Source organism: Neovison vison, chromosome 10, assembly GCF_020171115.1.
Source record: "Neovison vison isolate M4711 chromosome 10, ASM_NN_V1, whole genome shotgun sequence".
Classification (NCBI taxonomy): domain Eukaryota; kingdom Metazoa; phylum Chordata; class Mammalia; order Carnivora; family Mustelidae; genus Neogale; species Neogale vison.
In genome coordinates this window covers 32,723,829-32,742,614 of record NC_058100.1, presented here as the reverse complement: position 1 = coordinate 32,742,614, position 18,786 = coordinate 32,723,829, and the positions used below count along the sequence as shown (strand labels likewise).

General features: G+C 42.9%; 1 protein-coding gene across 6 annotated transcripts in view; it reads left to right on the top strand.

Moving 5' to 3' along the window:
* The first annotated feature begins 6,233 nt into the window (after positions 1–6,233).
* CCDC181 (coiled-coil domain containing 181) overlaps positions 6,234–18,786 on the top strand; it is a 35,728-nt gene continuing 23,175 nt past the window's right edge. For 3 of the 6 annotated variants that reach the window (XM_044266916.1, XM_044266915.1, XM_044266912.1), the window contains exons 1-3: positions 6,234–6,380; positions 11,643–11,782; positions 15,692–16,639. In XM_044266916.1, the coding sequence (XP_044122851.1) occupies positions 11,666–11,782; positions 15,692–16,639 (1,065 nt within the window). In that variant the 5' untranslated portion in view covers positions 6,234–6,380; positions 11,643–11,665. Of the gene's footprint in view, positions 6,381–7,768; positions 8,165–8,385; positions 8,405–11,642; positions 11,783–15,691; positions 16,640–18,786 lie in introns of those variants that run through there. The other 3 variants (XM_044266917.1, XM_044266913.1, XM_044266914.1) reach the window with 3 other exon arrangements.

Below are 18,786 nucleotides of genomic sequence, written 5' to 3'. Positions count from 1 at the left end.
TTGCCGTGGTGATCAGATGGCTGCCTGGGCCCTGTGTCACCGCCCTGCCCAGCATCACAGGAGAGGAGGATCCTACTAATCACTAGCCTGGGAGTTCCCTTTTTTCCTCCACAAAAACAGAAATGTGCGGATACAAATTCTCAAAATAGGCCACCTTTTAAAACAAAGTCAATGATTTACAAGAAATCATGAATATAACATGGAACTAATGGATGTGAATCTAATAGAGGGATAGTAGTAATACATCTGAAACGTTCTTGAACTAAACATGTGAAGAGAAGATTATCAATGTCTAAAAAAGCCTTCTTCATAGGCGCCCCAAGAATAATCTTTTTTTTTTAAAGATTTTATTTATTTGGCAAAGAGAAAGAGATCACAATTAGGCAGAGGGGCAGGCAGAGGGAGAGGGGGAAGCGGCTCCCTGCTGAGCAGGGATCCTGATGCGGAACTTGATCCCAGGACCCTGGGATCATGACTGAGCCAAAGGCAGAGGTTCAACCTACTGAGCCACCCAGGGGCCCCAAGTATAATCTTTAAAAATAAACACATAGTTACAAATTCACTATCAGCCATACCATGTTGCATATTTAATGCCTTTTAAACTAATCATAAATGACAAATATGGTACCTGTGAACTCATTAATATCCGCAGAAAATTGTGAGTTTAATTACTATTAAGAGGAAGATTTAAGTCTTTTGATAAAGTAGTGTTTGTTGGATGATAACAAAAATATGAGAACCATTCCCACAGGTGACCTAGCAATGTTGAGAACAGTGAGATGGTCAGCAGACCTCTAAAGGATGGTACCGAAGGTTCTTGACAGCCTTGCCCTGTCCGATTTTCCAGCTTCACTATACCATCCCACAGGATTCCCGAACACACCTGCACTGTCGACATCCTCGAACGGCCTCAGCTTCTGTATATTTGCACAATCCCTGTGCCTAGAATGCTCTCACCCCCATTTTTGTCTCTGATTTTCAACTTACTCACCAAGATTAGTTCAGGGGCCACTTTTTATAAGCAGCCTTCCCTACTCTTTCTACATGACCACGTAACACTCGGGTCTGTGTGGAGGTCATTTGTATGTATATATACACTTTAATCGCTTTGAAGCAGGAACATGTTTTGTCATTGTTTGTCTCTTAGTACCTAGCACAATACCCTATAGAAGCTCACTGAATTGATTAAATAAAATGGAGGTTTCTAAGTTTTTTCTGAGGTTTATATCTTTGGTGGTAGGACCTCATGGAAGAAATATCTTTGGGAGATACGGTTTAGATTGCATGTATTCAAAGTTACTGACTAAAGAAAACTCTGGCTTTATTACTGATAAACCTGTGATCTACAGGAATAAAATATATACTGGTGAAGCTCTTAGAAGATGCCAGCCCCTCACGACTGGTTAGATTTCATAGGCTGCTAAAATTGTCTGCTACGTATGAATATCAACACTTCAGGAAAAAGCCTGCGTCAGCCTGTTAAGGGGCTCCTGTAAAGAGGGCAGGGGAGATTGCCTCTAGAAGTAGAAGTTGCTAGAGTTCAAGTCTTCCTTGGAAATTTCCCTATTAAGTCAGAGGTAATGATGATTTACAAACCATCTGAAGGCTGAGCTTGTGGGTGGGTTAATGAAGAGAAACAAAGGAAGAGCCTCGAACCAGAATGGAGACTGCATAAACCCCAGACTGGGAGAAAAATATTCACAAATTATGTATTTGATAAAAGACTTGATAAAAGAATACATAAAGTATCCTTATGACTCAATAATAAAGCCAATAACCCAAATTAAAAATGGGTCAAATACTTGAATAGACATTTCACCAAAGAAGACATACTGATGGTTAGCAGGTGTATGAAAGGTGGCTACATGGGGGAGCCTGGGTGGCTCAGTGGGTTAGGCTGCTGCCTTCTGCTCAGGTCATGATCCCGGGGTCATGGGATCGAGTCCCGCATCGGCTCCTTGCTCGGGCAGGGAGCCTCCTCCTCGCTGCCTCTGCCTGCCTCTCTGCCTGCTTGTGTGTATCGCTTGCTCTCTCTCTCTCTCTCTCTCTCTGGCAAATAAAATCTTTAAAAAAAAATGGCTACATCATTAGTCACTAGGGAAACAAAAATTAATACTAAATGAGATACCACTATATACCCTTGAGGAAGTTATAATTTTAAAAAGCAGAAAATACCAAGCACTGGCAAGGTTGTGGATGAACCGGAATTCTCATATGTTCCTGGTAGAACTGTAATTCTACAGTACAGCCGCTTTTGGGAAAACAGATTGATAGTTTCTTAAAAATTACATATAACCCATCAATTCCACTTAGTAATCTAACCAAGAATGAAAAGGTGTCCACACAAATAGGTGAACAAAAATTTTCATAGCAATGTTATGATAGTCAAAGTAGAAACAGCACAAATGTTCATCAACTGGGAAGTGGATAAGCAGAATCTGGTATTACCCATACAATGAACACTCTTCTGTGATGAAAAGGGACCATAGGAGTGCCTGGGTGGCTCAGTCAGTTCAGTGTCGACTCTTGATTTCAGTTCAGGTCATGATCTCCGGGTCGCAGATCAAGCCCGACTTAGAGCTCTGTGCTGGGCATGGAATCTGTGAGGACTCCCTTTCCCTCTCTTGCCCTCCTGCTCATGCTCCCAGGCTTGCGTGCTCTCTCTCCCTCCCTCTCTCACTCTAAAGAAAAACGAACAAGAAAGCACCAAAATACTAATGCTACTATACAATGAATGAACTTCAAAAAACATTATGCTGAGTGAGAGGGGTCAGATACAAAAGACTACGTAGTGTCAGAAAGTAGAATGGGGGTTGCCCTCAGCTGGAGAGACGGGAAAATAGAGAGTTCATGTTTAATGAATACAAGGTTTCAGTGTGGGCAGATGGAAAAGTTCTCTAGACAGGGGGAAAGTACCCACTGCGAAATACGCCCACAGCCTTTTCCAAAACAAAGGCCTACTCTTCAGGGAAAAAGACAGTAACAGCCTTATCTTATATGGGAGCCACCCAGGCTCCCCCATGTAGCCACTTTTCATACACCTGCTAACCATCAGTATGTCTTTTTTGGTGAAATGTCTATTCAAGCCTTATCTTATATAACAGATGTGCATTTCCTTAACTCCAGCTCCTTCTAGGCTCTCTCCCCGAAATGTGACGAACGAACGGGAAGGTTAACAAACACGTGTGAAGGTCAGGGACAGAGTACTACTAAAAGACCGAGATTTAATCATAAGATTATATGATGACTCTCTTCTTACCTTACCACCACACCAACCATGTAATACTGAATTACAACTGAAGGAGAGGCTAGACAGAGTCTCTGAAACAGAGTTCTACGGAAGCCCAAAGACGAGAGCGCGCGAAGAATGCTAGAGGAATCCGAACCATTTGGCACCTGCAGCTACAGAAAACATTCAACACAGCCCGTCTCCTAGTCGGCTTAATATGAAGTCTCACACTGAAGTCTTCTTTGCCTCATGATACATCATATCCACCTTTCAACCACAAAAATGTTTACAGGTCATGCTAAAAGATAAGAGAAAACACAGCCTGAAGAGGCAAAGCTTCACAACCAGAGCCTGCTTCTCCCTCTCCCTTTGCCCCCTCCTTCCCAGCCCCCCAAGCTTGTACTCTCTCTCTCTCTCAAATAAATAAATAAAATCTTTTTAAATAGCACATTAGATTAGGGGCACCTGGGTGGCCCAGCCAACTGAGGTCATGATTTCAGGGTATAGAGATGGAGCCCTACATCTGGCTGCATGCTCAGTCGGGAGTCTGCTTCTCTCTCTCTCTCCCTGAAACCCCCCACCCATGCTGTCTCTCTAAAATAAATAAACAAATCCTTTTTGTTATTGTGAATGTTTTATTTATCTATTTGACAGAGATCACAAGCAGGCAGAGAGGCAGGCTCCCTGCTGAGCAGGGAAGAACATTCCAGATAGAGGCACTCGCACAGATGGGAAAGAGCTTGACAATGCCTAAGGAACAGGGAGGAGGTTGGTTAGAGCTCTTTGAGAATCCTGCATTAGCAAGAAAGTGATAGGAGGTGAGATTACAGGAATAAGCAGAGGCCCAATTATGCAGAACCTTGAAGTTAAGGTAAGGTGTTTGGATTTTTTTGTAATAGTGCTGGAAAGTTAGAGAGGGGTATAGTGTGACTTAAATTATTAAGTGTGTTTTGGTTGCTGACATGAACTGTGGTGATCTGTGTTCTTGGGAGGTGTTCACTCTGCATTTGGATTCGGAAGATAAGATGAATCCATTATCAGCTAATGCTAAATGTACCCTCGCATATCCAAGTTTTGTAATGAGCTTTAACAAAATAGCCAACCTCAGAGAAGAAAGGTATTTAGCCACCACTGCTTTTGGATTGGCATTATAAAGCAGGAGGCATTCACCAGGCATAGGCGAGGAGAAAAAAGGTGAAAAAGTTCAAAGCCAATTTTAAAGTATGTGGTTTTGAATGTAGTTTTTCTACATTCGTATTCTTAAGAAAATATGGACAGACACGAGGAAACTGTCTGTGTCTTTGCTGTAAAAATGCTATTGAAAGCCGGGTCTCTTTCATCACTTACTTCCTACTCAAAATCCTACCTAAGAATTTATTTTAAAAACTAATGCCAGGACAACATATTTTTCCTGAGGGACACATGTGACTTTTGCTTTCTCATAAGAGCTTGAGAAAATATACTTTATTTCCTTTTACACTGGCTGCTTAAAATTTGAACTCAACTATAGAAACTGACTCTTAGTGTTAGTACATTGGCATTCTTGTCTTTATCCACTACTCTATGTGTTTAGGACATTACTGAAAGCAGCTTCAGATCTCGTGGGCAGATGGTCCAAGAGAAGGATATAAGTGAGTACAGAGGCCTATGGAGACTTAACCCAAAAGCATTTTTATGACAATCCATTTCCTCACGTATATGAATCCGTGGTTCTTTGCTCTAGCGAAGCCCAGAAGAAGACAGGCTCCTTATCACTACTCATCAACACTGTGTGTATACCTTAAATAAAACCTTTGCAATTTAGCTTCCTTTTTATTTTTTTGCTTTTCATGTTCAGTATGTATGTCTGGAAGTCAAGGAACTGAAACATCTAGAACACTGCACTGACAAGAGCGAGACTTAGTGAAGGGCATTTATGTTCAAAGGTAAGTGGGTAGTCAGTTTCAGAGGGTAGCCATTTATTAGGCAATGAGACGCCACTTATAAACGAGGGTTTTCCTGTTAGTGATTTAAACAAGTAAATTCTGTTTGTAGCTTTTCTCAAAGGCCAGCCCTCTGATTCATTTTCTTTTCCATGATAATTTACTGCTGTCAAATCTTTCTCCAGCTCAGGGTTATGAGAGATTGTGAATCACGTACTGAGTAAGCTAGAGACTCGCAGCAGGAGATCCCTTGGAACTTTCGCCTTCTGGGGTTTGGGTGTACATCAAAAGTGCTGAGCACATGAAACAGGTCCTGAACAAATTTGCTGAACAAATAAAACCAATGATAGTGTGAGCAATTTTTTTTTAAAATTAGAGTGTTTGTTTTAAGGAATGTATACAGGCTAAAAGTGGCGTTGTCCTGCTGCTAAAGGTCACAGGCAAACTCAGGCCCTCCAGTTTTGAAGGTGACACGCTCATAATAGTAAATTACAGAAAGTCTCAGTTTTGGGGGGAAGTTATATTTCCATTATATCTAGGTAAGAGAGATATCTGATATGTAATATATGTATGTAATGTATATATGTCAAATCTGTATATAATTTTAATAAAAGTCTCAAATGTCACCTCAGCATGACTTACTCGATTACTTTATGTAAAATTGCCACCCCACTTTCATAACCCACCCCCACACTTCTGACCCCGTCTTGCTTGAGCTGTTTTTGTTCATCATTTATCACCTTCTACTACACAATAGGAATGACTGACTTAGTATGTCATTGTCTTCCAAGGGCAGGTGAGCTGCATGAAGACAGTGAATCTCTAAGGAAAATACTGCCGACATTTTCAAGTAGTTTTTAACTTAACAAAGGTCTAGATGTTAATGTATTGATTTATTTAATGTGTTGTGCGTGGTGCCTGGCTTGCTCGGTTGTCTCCTGGAAACCGCAGCCTGACCGGTCCTCCGCAGGCGCCTGGGAGGGCGCCCAAGCGGCAGGTGTTCTTGGGATGCTCTGCGCCTGCGCCTGCGCGGGTGCGCTGCGCGCCCGTAGTGAGAGGCCCGGATGGAGACGCGGCGGCGCGCCGTTGCTATGGCAGCCCCGTCCTCGCCGCCGCGGGAGCAGGTGCTGGGGTCTCCCTCGCCTGCATCCATGTCCGAGCTCAGAAAGAGGAGGAGAGCAGAAGTGCGCCGGCCGCCCCTGTGACCCCAGCCGCCGCGGTCTACTCAGGCAGGAGGGGGCGGAGGGAGGGGAGGGAGTTCGGTGCGGGGCCGGGGCCACGCCGCGACGGCCGCAGGAGAGGAGGTTAGGCGCGGGGACCCTCCCGCCGGCTCGTGTGAGGACCCCCGCGCGCGCTCAGTCCTCATTCTGTCACTTGTCCCCTCCACGTTCGCGTCACCCCGAAATGGCGGCTTCCGCGGGGGCCCCGCTCGTCAGCGACGACGCCGGAGCCCGGCTGCGGGCCCGAGTCCGGAGCGCCCTGCGACCAGGTGCTCCCGCCGCGGGGAGGGACGCGTGTGTCGCGGGATTCCGGACGCGGCTGCGGGGCTGGCGGGGCGACCCGACGCGGGGTCAGCCGTGCTCGAGCGCTTCTTCTGAAGGAAACCCCCGGCTGTCTTCGACCGTGAACCGGCTGCGTTCGGGGGGCGGCGCGGAGGCCCCGGCGCAGGCTCGCGCGAAGGTCCGGTCCCCGCGGGGCGAAGGAGCTGCTGTCCGCGTCTCAGCGCAGCGCGCGGTGCGGCGGCCGGTCCGTCCCGAGCCCCTCGCACCGTCCCCTTAACGGCGAACCCCGGGGACTGAGTCGGTGGCCGAGACGCTGCGGTTCGCGCGGGACGACCGCGGCCGGCTCCGGGGGTGGCGGTGCGGGAGCGGAGGCTCGGGGACCCCGCGACGCGCCGGAGGCGGTGTCAGGGACTTGGTGCCGGGAGTTGCGGCTCGCGGTCTCGGTGTCCCGGGCGGCGCCGGCGGTGCGGGGACGGCGCGTGGCCTGCGCCCTCGCCCGCTCCCCGAGCCGCTGCCGCTGGGGCTCCTCCGCAGTGCGGGCGCCGTCGTGCGACTTAACGAGTCCGGCTTGTGATCCCGCGTCTTCACGGATTGTGCCGCGTCGTGCAGCGGGAAATTCGAGTCTTCACGGGGGCGAGGTTCTTGCGGCTCGGAGGGCGTCGCCGGCAGAAGGCCTCAGGCGGCCGCCCCGGTCGCTGTGGGAGACGCGCACAGGCGAGCGGGCCTCGCAGCCCTTGCGCGGCCCGGACGTCGCAGGGTCGCGCCTTCCAAGCCCGTCGGTGCGAAGAGAAACCGGCTGCGCTCGGGCCCCTGTGAGCGTGAAAAACGGTGTCCCTGGCGTTCGCGGGTCGGGTTTCAGTTCGCGCGGTCCGTCCGCCGCGCCCCGCCTCGACCCGGTGGCTGGGTGGACGCCGAGCCGGAGGTTCAGCCTGTCCCGCCGCGAGGCGCTGGCGGATGAACTCGCTCGGCGGCCCTGATCCGGCTTCTCTGCTTTCCTCCGAGTGTGGCTCTCAGCCCTTGCCTGACGCGTTATTGACACCGTGCCTTGGGTCCTTCAGCAAAGTCCATTTCGTGTTCTTAGTACAAAAGGCATGAATATCTAGAAGGACTTACAGTTCAACCAATACACTGGAAATAGTTATTTATTCCATTGAATAATCAGCTTGAATGATTAACTTTCCTGTACATAAAACTAACTTTGTCTTGAGAGGGCGAAGGGTACCGGTACCAAGCACTATTCGGAGAAAAGATGACATTTTAGTGAACTAGACAAGAACTTTTTAAGCCTTGGATTTAATTATTCAGGCACACATCATTTGTTTCAGGTTAAGCTTATCATGAAACTACTCTTCCTTTTCATAAGTTGGCAATTATTTGCTAATTGGAGCTTATAAAAAGCTTAAAATCAATCTTAAGGATCATCTAGCTCAGCGGTTTTGCTTTAAGGCTCTTTGAGTTGACAAGGAATGCAACACTTCTAATAGGCAACTCACTTCGTTTCAGGACAAAAGGTAAATTCTGTTTTAGTTTTAGGTTTTTCATCTCATTATTATTTATTATTATTTATTTATTTATTTTCAAAGATTTTATTTATTTATTTGACAGATAACAAGTAGGCAGAGAGGCAGGCAGAGAGAGAGGAGGAAGCAGGCTCCCTGCTGAGCAGAGAGCCCAGTGTGGGACTCGATCCCAGGACCCTGAGATCATGACCTGAGCCGAAGGCAGCGGCTTAACCACACTGAGCCACCCAGGTGCACTTATTATTATTTTTTAAAAAGATTTTATTTATTTGAGAGAGAGCACGAGTGGAGTCAGGGGCAGAGCGAGAGGCAAACTTACTGCTGAACAGGCACCTTGACGTGGATCTTGATCCCTGGACTCCAGGATCATGACCTGAGCAGAAGGCAGATGCCCAATGAATCGAACCAGGTGCCCCATTTTATAATTTTTTTTTTAAAAAGATTTTTATTTGAGAGAGAGCGAGAAGGAGAAAGCATGAGCATGGGGAGGGGGAGAGGGAGAAGTGGACCGACTCCCCGTGAGCAGGGAGCCTGCCGCAGGGCTAGATCCCAGAACCTTGAGATCATGACCTAATCTCATGTACAGGCGCCACTGTAAATTTTGCTTTAAATTGCCAAAATTTTTCCCTGACTTTCCAGCCCTTTACACTAGTTTTACTCTTTGCAGGTATCTAAGTCCAGTCCTCCTTTCCTAGCAGCCATTTAAGCAATGTCAAGCTGAGGCACCTGGGTGGCTCAGGCCGTAAAGCTTCTGCCTTTGGCTTGGGTCCTGAGCTCAGGGTCTTGGGATTGAGCACTGTGTTGTGCGCCCTGCTGGGCGGAGAGTCTGCTTCACCCACTCTTCTGTGCTCACACTCGCGCTCTCTCTCTCTCTCTCTCTTTCAAATAAATAAATAAATAAAATCTTTAAACAAACCATGTAAAGCAGTTGTAATGACTCTTGTGTTTTCTCTTCTTTAGGATAATATTCCCAGGGTTTTCAGGTATTCCTGAGAGGCTGGTTCTAAGGGGTTTTACTGTTCTAGGCTCCCTTCTTCCCTTCTTTCTCTTTTATCCCCCTTCCCTGGTTTGCTGGCCTCTGAGCGAGTTCCAGCTAGTCTGTCTTTTGTCCTTTCCTGCGGCACAGGAAACTGGATACCGTGCTTCCCGTTTTCTGTATGTCTCACCCATAGTCTTAGCTTGGAGTTTATTCACATTTTGAGTGTCCTCATCATTCTTGTAACTCATTTGCACCTTCTGTTCACTAAAACCTATTACAGTGTTTTTCATATACGGTATTGCAAAGCCTCATCTCCTAGCTAGTGCTTGTGTAGCTCCTAGAAGATGTTCTCCCACGTGCTCTCACTATTATCTGATGACGAAGAGCGGAAGGAAAAGAAAGTGTATCTCCCTTCAGTAAAATTGGCACCAGGTTAGGTAGTCCTGTCGAGGGTTTGCGAGCAGTACAGTGAAGCCAATGGCCAAAACAAAGCTTGTGGACAATTTATTAATTCAGACAAAATAGCTCTCATTTTATATCCTAAAAAAATGTGTTCTTGACTGCTGTACTTTCTGCCTCCAAAAGGGTTTTAGGCAATTTATTCTTTTTTTTTTTTAAAGATTTTATTTATTTGACAGAGAGAGATCACAAGTAGGCAGAGAGAGGGGAGGACGCAGGCTCCCTGCTGATCAGAGAGCCCGATGTGGGGCTAGATCGCAGGACCCTGAGATCATGACCTGGGCTGAAGGCAGAGGCTTAACCCCTGAGCCACCCAGGCACCCCTAGGCAATTTATTCTTGGTGTAGGATCAAGAGAAGGTTCCTGGGCAGAGAAACAGGTGTACAAACAGGGTCCCAGGGGTTTGAGACCCTGAAGATGAGATTCCTATTGTTCTTTCGAGATTGAACCCGAAATTCTAAATACATTTAGAGAGCATTGCTCTTTTTGTTTTTTTAAATAGTTGCAGATTACTACCATATATTTCTTCCTCTGGTTGCTTTATGACAATTTTCCCTCAACCTTATCTGTCAGAACAGATAATCTGACATCAGATTGACCCCGTATCACTGCTTTCAGATTCTTCTTCAGGAGCACATCACGTTCCGGCCTCTCTGAACAATTCCATGCACTTCCATGTTTGTTTGCTGTTTCTCATTGTGTTCTCTTCGTCTGAAATAACTAATAAACTCTTGTACTCAGTATTCACAGTCCGTCTCAGCTTTCCTTGGTATTTCCAACTTTACACAGTTAATTTTTTTATTCTTCTTCCCATTGTTTTATATAAATATATATGTATATATATATCCCATTTACATACATTTTTAATTGGCTTTTATCTATATTTTAAATTTGTGGGTTTTGTTTATTCTGTACCATATGGGAAACTCCTCAAGAGCATAGGCCTATTTTATAATCTTTATGAGAATGTATATAGGAATGTTGTAGGTGCTTAACAAATGTCTATCAAAATTATAATACATGTATAGACACACACACACATATGTTGTAAACTCACCCACATATACAAACACCTGATAGTATAGACTTATTTGCTTCTTTTGTTTGGAGAGTTACACATATAACAATTCTCAGGGCTAGGAACTGACCTCAATTTATAGATAACTTTAGAATGGTTCTGTAAAAAGTGGCTGAGTTTATACACCATCTTCACAAACACTAACTTTATTTGCCACTGTTTCCAGGTAGTATTAGACATCACATTTTGGTTTTGTTGGTGAAAAATCTATCTCAGTTAGAGTTGAAAACAGTTTGGCTTTTATGGAAATTAACATTTACAATAGTTGAGAATCAACTTCACTTAGCTGAAAAGCTCTCAGATCACACATTATAATTATGCCATATAAACTACTAGAAGGATTAAAAAACTGAGGATGGGAATTGATATTCAGGTTTCCTCCCCTATTTGAAATTTTACTTCTCTTTTACAAAAGATCCACATTTGTACCTGTTTTTGCTCATTGAAAGAAATATGAAGAGGATTTTTGCTTTTGTGAAGCAGTAATTGCTTCTTTGCTTTCGCCAGTTTAGCTTTTAAAAGATTTCATAGGAATGCTCTACTTTCAGAGAGCAGAGGAAACCTGTATTTGTTTTATTTGAGCATAAAAAAATGTGAACAAGTGTGACTTAAAAGCTGAGTCGTCTGCTTTGACCTGGGCAAGGCATGTCAGTGATTGGCAGGGGATGTGGAAAATCCTGTTCTAAGCCTCAGATAATCTTCTTACCCACCTTTTTTAGTCTCCTTATAAATTAGAGCCCCCTTGTAAATGGGAGACAGGAGTGGGGGAGATGCTGTTTAGGAGCAGTACATCTAGAAAATGTCTCTCTTTTAGGGTATACAGCTATATGTGTGTTCTGAACACTGCATGCTTTGTGTTTCTGTGTGTTGATTTGCTTATCCTATTAATCTCCATAGTCCTTGCTCCCTGTAAAGTTGACATAACATATGCCTTATCTTTTTAAATCTTCTAGCATTATTCTTTAACAAACGGAAAATGGAAGAAAATAAAGATATGGACTCAAAAGAAAGTGGAGAATATGAAGACGACTTTGAAAAGGACCTGGAATGGTTAATTAATGAAAAAGAAAAAAGTGGTACCAGCATAATAGAGGTATATATAAATTGCCAACAGCATTCATAATAATTTCATTAAGTGCTTTGTAATTCTTGAAGAGTTTTGCATATATTATGTCATCTAAACCTCACAAAATTCCTTTGATAAAAATAGAACAAGTATCAATATTTCCTCCTTAGAGATGAGAATGTTGAGGTGTAAAGAGCTTACATGTTGTATTTTAAGGCAAGGACTAATTAGTGAGAGATGAGAGAATAGGGATTAAGTTAGCACTTAATAAAGTTTAAATTATAATTGAAATTATAATTTATATAATATAAAATATGATTTATTGCACCAAAATAAAAACAAGTACAATTAATTTCTACTTTATATAACTTGGGTAAATGAGGTTATACTTTTAATATAAATGAAAAGGGAGGTTATACTTTTTTTTTTTAAAGATTTTATTTATTTTATTTGACAGAGATCACAAGTAGGCAGAGAGGCAGGCAGAGAGAGAGGGAGGAGGAAGCAGGCTCCCTGCTGAGCAGAAAGCCCGATGCGGGGCTCGATCCCAGGACCCCGGGATCATGACCCAAGCCAAAGGGAGAGGCTTTAACCCACTGAGCCACCCAGGCGCCCCTGGAGGTTATACTTTTAATATAAATGAAAATAAAGTGAAGTCTCAAAAGATATGGTCTTTTAGCTAATATTTGAAACCTTAAGACTGAATTAGCCCTTCAGGGGAATGAATATATAAAGGAATGTAGAATCAAAACAGCCATAGGAATACCTGTAGGAAAAAATGGATTGCTGGATTTCCTTAGCAGAGATCTAGCAATGCTCTGCAGATTAGGAAAAAGTGGATCCACTAAATACGATCATATAGTATTTACCAGACCTGTAGAACGGAAATCCAGGAAAATGAACCAATGCCTGTATGACAGTTCTTCTTCTCTCTTTATATTTATTTATATCTATGTATATGGTGTGTATGTGTATCTATACATAATTTGTGTGGGCATATATGTGTGTGTGTGTATTCATATGTGTATATATCCTTTTGTATATATGCATGAAATCAGAGTCAATAAGTAGGAAAGTAATGAAGAAAAGATGTAAGACTCCTATGAGAATAGGTGACTTTAGGACAGAGAGCTCAGTAATAACACCAGAAGTCAGATTGAAGAAGGTTAAAGAAAAGAATATAGAGAAAGAAAGCAGCAAGTCTTACATCACAAATTTCTCTTGGTTCCATTTTCTTTCTTATGCAATGGGGAGGACAACTGGAATTATATTTGAAAAAGGCAACAAAGTAAAAAGTTAAGATTTTTCTAATATGGCCTTTAAATGGGAGTTTTATGCATCTTTAACAGAAAAATAATCAGAATGAGTACAGGCAGAGATGCCCGGAGTGGTAAGGTTGAACCAAAGTCTCATTACTGGAGGGGTATGAGATCCAGAGCACACAGTGGTAGAATTAGAGAAGCGATGATCATGATTTATTGTCTCCTTTCTTAATTCATTTAAAAATATCGTAGTCGCCTGCCAGTATCAGAGGCTGTTCTGGATGCTGGGGATAAAACAGTTGGCAAAACAGAGTGCTCTCATCAGTCTTACTCATTCCAGGGGATGATTATAAGCATGTCTTCCTTTGAGGCTGGCGGGGAAAACGGGTAATAGAGATAGAGACAGGGGTGAGGACTGAGGGGAAATTTCATTGTAAAAAGTGGTAGTTTTATTGCAGAGGGTTTTTTATTTTTTATTTTTATTTTTTTTTTACTTCTTTCACAGTGGGTTTTAAAAAGAAGTGAAAGCCAGAGAATAATAATGAAACAGATGCTGTCGAAATTAACCACAGAGTCAAATATGGTTTTTTAAAAAAAAGCAATTTCAATGCAGAGATCTTGATTTAATCTCACTTACTTGTTAGACACTTTTTTGTTTGTTTTTTAAGATTTTATTTTTTTAACATTCTATTTTTAAAAATTAATTTCTTTTAGCAGAATTCATTGTTTATGCACCACACCCAGTGCTCCATGCCATACGTGCCCTCCATAATACCCACCACCTGGCTCCCCCAACCTCCCACCCCCCCGCTCCTTCAAAACCCTCAGGTTGTTTTTCAGAGTCCATAGTCTCTCATGGTTCATATCCCCTTCCAATTTCCCTCGACTCCCTTCTCCTCTCCATCTCCCCATGTCCTCCATGCTATTTGTTATGCTCCACAAATAAGTGAAACCATATGATAATTGACTCTCTCTGCTTGACTTATTTCACTCAGCATAATCTCTTCCAGTCCCGTCCATGTTGCTACAAAAGTTGGGAATTCATCCTTTCTAATGGAGGCATCATACTCCATAGTGTATATGGACCACATCTTCCTTATCCATTCGTCCGTTGAAAGACATCTTGGTTCTTTCCACAGTTTGGCGACCGTGGCCATTGCTGCTATAAACATTGGGGTACAGATGGCCCTTCTTTTCACTACATCTGTATCTTTGGGGTAAATACCCAGTAGAGCAATGGCAGGGTCATAGGGAAGCTCTATTTTTAATTTCTTAAGGAATCTCCACACTGTTCTCCAAAGTAGCTGCACCAGCTTGCATTCCCACCAACAATGTAGGAAGGTTCCCCTTTATCCACATCCTCTCCAGCACACTTTGTTTCCCGTCTTGTTAGACATTTTAATGGGCCAGGTTGATGTGCTTATCAGACATCTAGCAATGCTGTGCAGGTTAGGAAGAGGCCGCTATCAGAGAAGATGATCTTGGAGCAAGTAAAAGAGGAAGAGAATTTTTAGGAGTTGAAGAGAGCATCAAGTAGCACTTCCCACAGACTTGTTCTAGGAGGGAGGGTTGTCTGAGAGAAAGAAAAAGTATTGCCGGTAGAGCGTTTGTTTGGTCGGTGAGTCTGTTTGTATGTGGGGGAGATGTTAGGTAGGAAGCCTTTCATTCAACACAGCAGATGGAGCACAGGGTTTGTGACACTCCAAGACTAGTCTATGTGGAATTGTTCCTTGGTCTATGTGAAATGTTGTTCTTGTGGAATTATACTTTTTTTAAAAAAAAATTATTGTTTTTTTATTTGAGAGGGAGAGGGAGGGAGAAAGGAATTGTGCTTTTTTTTTTTTTTTTAAGACTTTATTTATTTATTTGATAGAGACACAGTGAGAAAGGGAGCACAGGCAGGGGGAGTGAGAGTTGCCAAGCAAGGAGCCTGATGTGGGGCTTGATACCAGGACCCTGGGATCATGACCTGAGCCGAAGGCAGACGCCCAATGACTGAGCCACCCAGGCACCCCGGAATTATGCCTTTTTAATGTAAAACCAAGTTATGTGGTGGTGTTTAGCATAGATTATTGGGGCCTCTGAGGATAGTTGAGGAGGGAAAATGTCATCCAGAGATAAAAACTAACTTGGAATTTCGGTATAGATCCTGCAGAAAATAGCAGCAATAATAATCTGAAAAGATTTTAAGAACCTCAAAGTGATTAGAACTTGACCAAAGACTGATATTGTAATGATTCTGGAAAGAAAGATACCTTTTTGAAGAATACAAGTATTATAAGGAGAAAACATAAAAAATTTTTTTCTTCTGAAAATTTAAAGGGAGGAAAATTTTATAGAGGAAGAATGTTGAAATAATAATGACTTATTTGTAATTACCTTTCATTCACTAGCATGAACATTTAAAAAATATTAATATAGCATTTAGCAACATCAAATTCAGATTTAGGGTTAAATTTCTCCCAAAGTGCTGTTGTCACATGTATTTCCCTTGGGGTGCTCATAAACACGAATTAGACTATGATGAGTGGAGTGTAAAATAAGCATGTGCATTTTCCCATTCATAAGATACATTGCATGAATATGAAATTCATTTCAGATTAGCTATAATCTGTTCATATATATGAACAAAGAGTCTCAATTTTTACTCAAGAGAACTTCATATTTTTTTTAGATGGCTTGTGGGAATGAAGAGAATATTAACCAAGAATTAAAAGCCAATGAAACAGAAATAGAACACACCGAACAACATTCTGATCCTGACAAATCTTCGAAGGATGAGCTTTCACCAAGAAGAAATGATTTCATTTCTGTACCGAGTATTCAACCTTTGGATCCCATATCAGATTCAGATAGTGAAAACTCTTTCCAAGAATCCAGAGTGGAAAGCCAGAGAGACCTGGAAGAGGAAGAGGATGAGGAAGTAAGGAGATACATTATGGAGAAAATTATACAAGCCAACAAGATCCTACAGAATCAAGAACCTGTGAATGATAGAAGAGAGCGAAAACTCAAATTCAAAGACAAATTAGTTGATCTGGAAGTTCCTCCGCTGGAAGACACTGACAATCACAAAAATTATTTTGAAAATGAAAGTAGTATGTCAGGAAAACTGTCACAGTTATGTATTTCCAATGAATTTGGACAGGAAAATGTGCTCCTGTCACTAACTGATGGAAACGGTGAAGAAAACAAGGATAGGAAAATACTAGTAGAGAGAGATGGAAAGTTTGAACTTCTGAATTTACAAGACATTGAGAGTCAGGGGTTTTTGCCCCCCATTCATGCTCATGGTACAGAAAATGAACCTCATCAGTTGTCCCCCAGATCTTCCAACTCAAGTGTCAATGGGGCAAAGAAGGAAGAGTCTATAGCAAGGATTCATGCAGTTGCTCACTCATCAGCAGAAGAGCCACTGGCTTACCTCCCTCAGCCACCGCCCAACCCCAAGACACGTCCGAGCTCTGCTGTCAACTCAGATCGAAGTAAGGGTAATGGGAAATCTAATCACAGGACCCAGTCTGCAAATGTATCTCCAGTGACCTCAACATACTGTCTTTCCCCTCGACAGAAAGAACTGCAAAAACGGCTAGAACTGAAGAGAGAAAAGCTAAAGAGAGAGGTGAGGACATAAGGGCACGTCCTATTAAAAGAATGTATCTTCATGTTTTAGAAATGCCGTAGGAATTAGAATGGTTCCTTAAACTACTGGATATATTTGCTTGCTTGTTTTGTTTTTCTCTTGTTAGATTAAGTGGTTAAATATTAAGACTGTGTCTTGATGGGATAAATACCATGATTATCTTGGTCCTTTCTTATAAGGATTACGAAGCATCGTAACAAATAACTTGTGTTAGAGGTAGGGATCTCAGGGAGGACATCATCTGATCCTTTCATTTTAAAGATGAGGCTCAGAAAAGTGACTGTGCAAAGTAATCTTGGTGTGATAAGGTGGAAATCAGATGCCAGGTAGAAAAATGAAGGCATAAATTTGTTGGGATTTGGGAGGCAACAAATTTGGATATGGATTATAATAATTTGATTTATGTGTGTATGTGTTTTTGTGTATCTTTCATGCCTGTAATTCCTTGATTTCAGGGATTTTAGTTTTAGGTTAAGATTAGAGCCTAATATCCTTAACAAAGTATTTCCAAAATACCATATAGAATCCCATATAGAACCCCAGATGATGATGATGATGGTTTTGTTCTGTTGATCAAGAAGAGGCTGTGAAGTAACCACAGCATTCTCTGGGCTCTTAGGGATTGCAATCCAGGAGACACAGCATCTGCTTCAATCAGAAGTGTGCTCTGAACAGTCAGGGAGTGCAGGCCTATAAAGGCAAAACCCACAAGGTTACACAACTTCTTTTTAAAGACTTAGGATTGGTGATGGCAGAGTTTAAGCTGACGATCTAATACACATTGGCTTTGTAGCTAACAGGTATTATATTATTTCAGTCCGAAGCACCAGGTGGTGATGGTGTTGGGGGGGCAGTTACAATGGACAAGTTGCAGCTGACAAAAGTCAAAAGTTCATGGTGGTCTGAGAATTGAAACATGAGAGCTGAAGTAGGAGACATGCATAGGCCTCACTTCCTCAGTGTTCTTTCTTTCTTTTTTAAGATTTTATTTATTTATTTGACAGAGAGAGAGATCACAATAGGCAGAGAGGCAGGCAGAGAGAGAGGAGGAAGCAGGCTCCCCGCGGAGCAGAGAGCCTGATGTGGGACTCGATCCCATGGCCCTGAGATCATGACCTGAGCCAAGGCAGAGGCTTAACCCACTGAGCCACCCCTGCGCTCCTCTCTGTTCTTTCAGCTCTGTTGGGAGTGGCTCTCTTAGCAATGCTTACTTCATTTAGAATTTTTCTTTCACATTTCCCCCTTCTCATCAAGATCTCTCTGGTAAGAAAGCACCAGTGACAAATTTTTATGATCATGCAGTCCCTGTTCATGGTCCGAGCGGTTGGCAACCTGCCATTTGGCCCCATCATGTCTCCTGGAGGCCAGAGTCTCACAGTGTCTGATACGCGATATGTCCAGTAAGCGTGCTCGCTGAAGGTCTTACAGCTACATTTGAGTAACGGAGAGATTTGAGGAAATAAGGTTTAGAACTTAGGTTCTCTTTTCTTTTCACTTAAAGGGTAGACCTGATGAATGGTTTTGAGTCTTTGAACGAACACCCTCAGAGTTCTGACAGACTTTGGCACAGTGGCCATGAAAAGCACTGACAGTGTGATAATAATGAATATAGAACAAATTAAAGCAATGAGAAGTAAGATAATTTGTAGCCTCAATCTTAAAATGGTCGCATTCTGGTCAGGAGCCAACTAAAGATATCCGAGAGTCTGAAATCTAACCAGAGGTTTTAGAGGATGGGATTAGAGATTCAGCAAGCTTAAAAATCTTAGCAGTTTCCAATTCTACTGATGGGAAGTTCTTACCCATGTACAGCAAGAAGTCTCAAGCAAATAAGCTAATGCTGTGCTCTTACCAGGGACAACATGAGGTAGAGTCTCCAAGGACTTCCTTTGGCTCTAATGGCTCAGGGAGTGGACTTGGCAATTCTGCTGATGGTCCAAGAAAGGTTTCTGATCATGTCCTCACTCCAGCCAGCAACTGAAGATCCTCCCAAACTGGGCCCCTCACTAAGGTTTATCTCTCATGGGAGACCACAGCCTTGAGAAAGTCCACAGCTATTATCTTTATATTCAGAGGGGTTTAGGATGAGTCAGGATGGCCATTTTCTTTCAGTTCTTTTAGGGGAA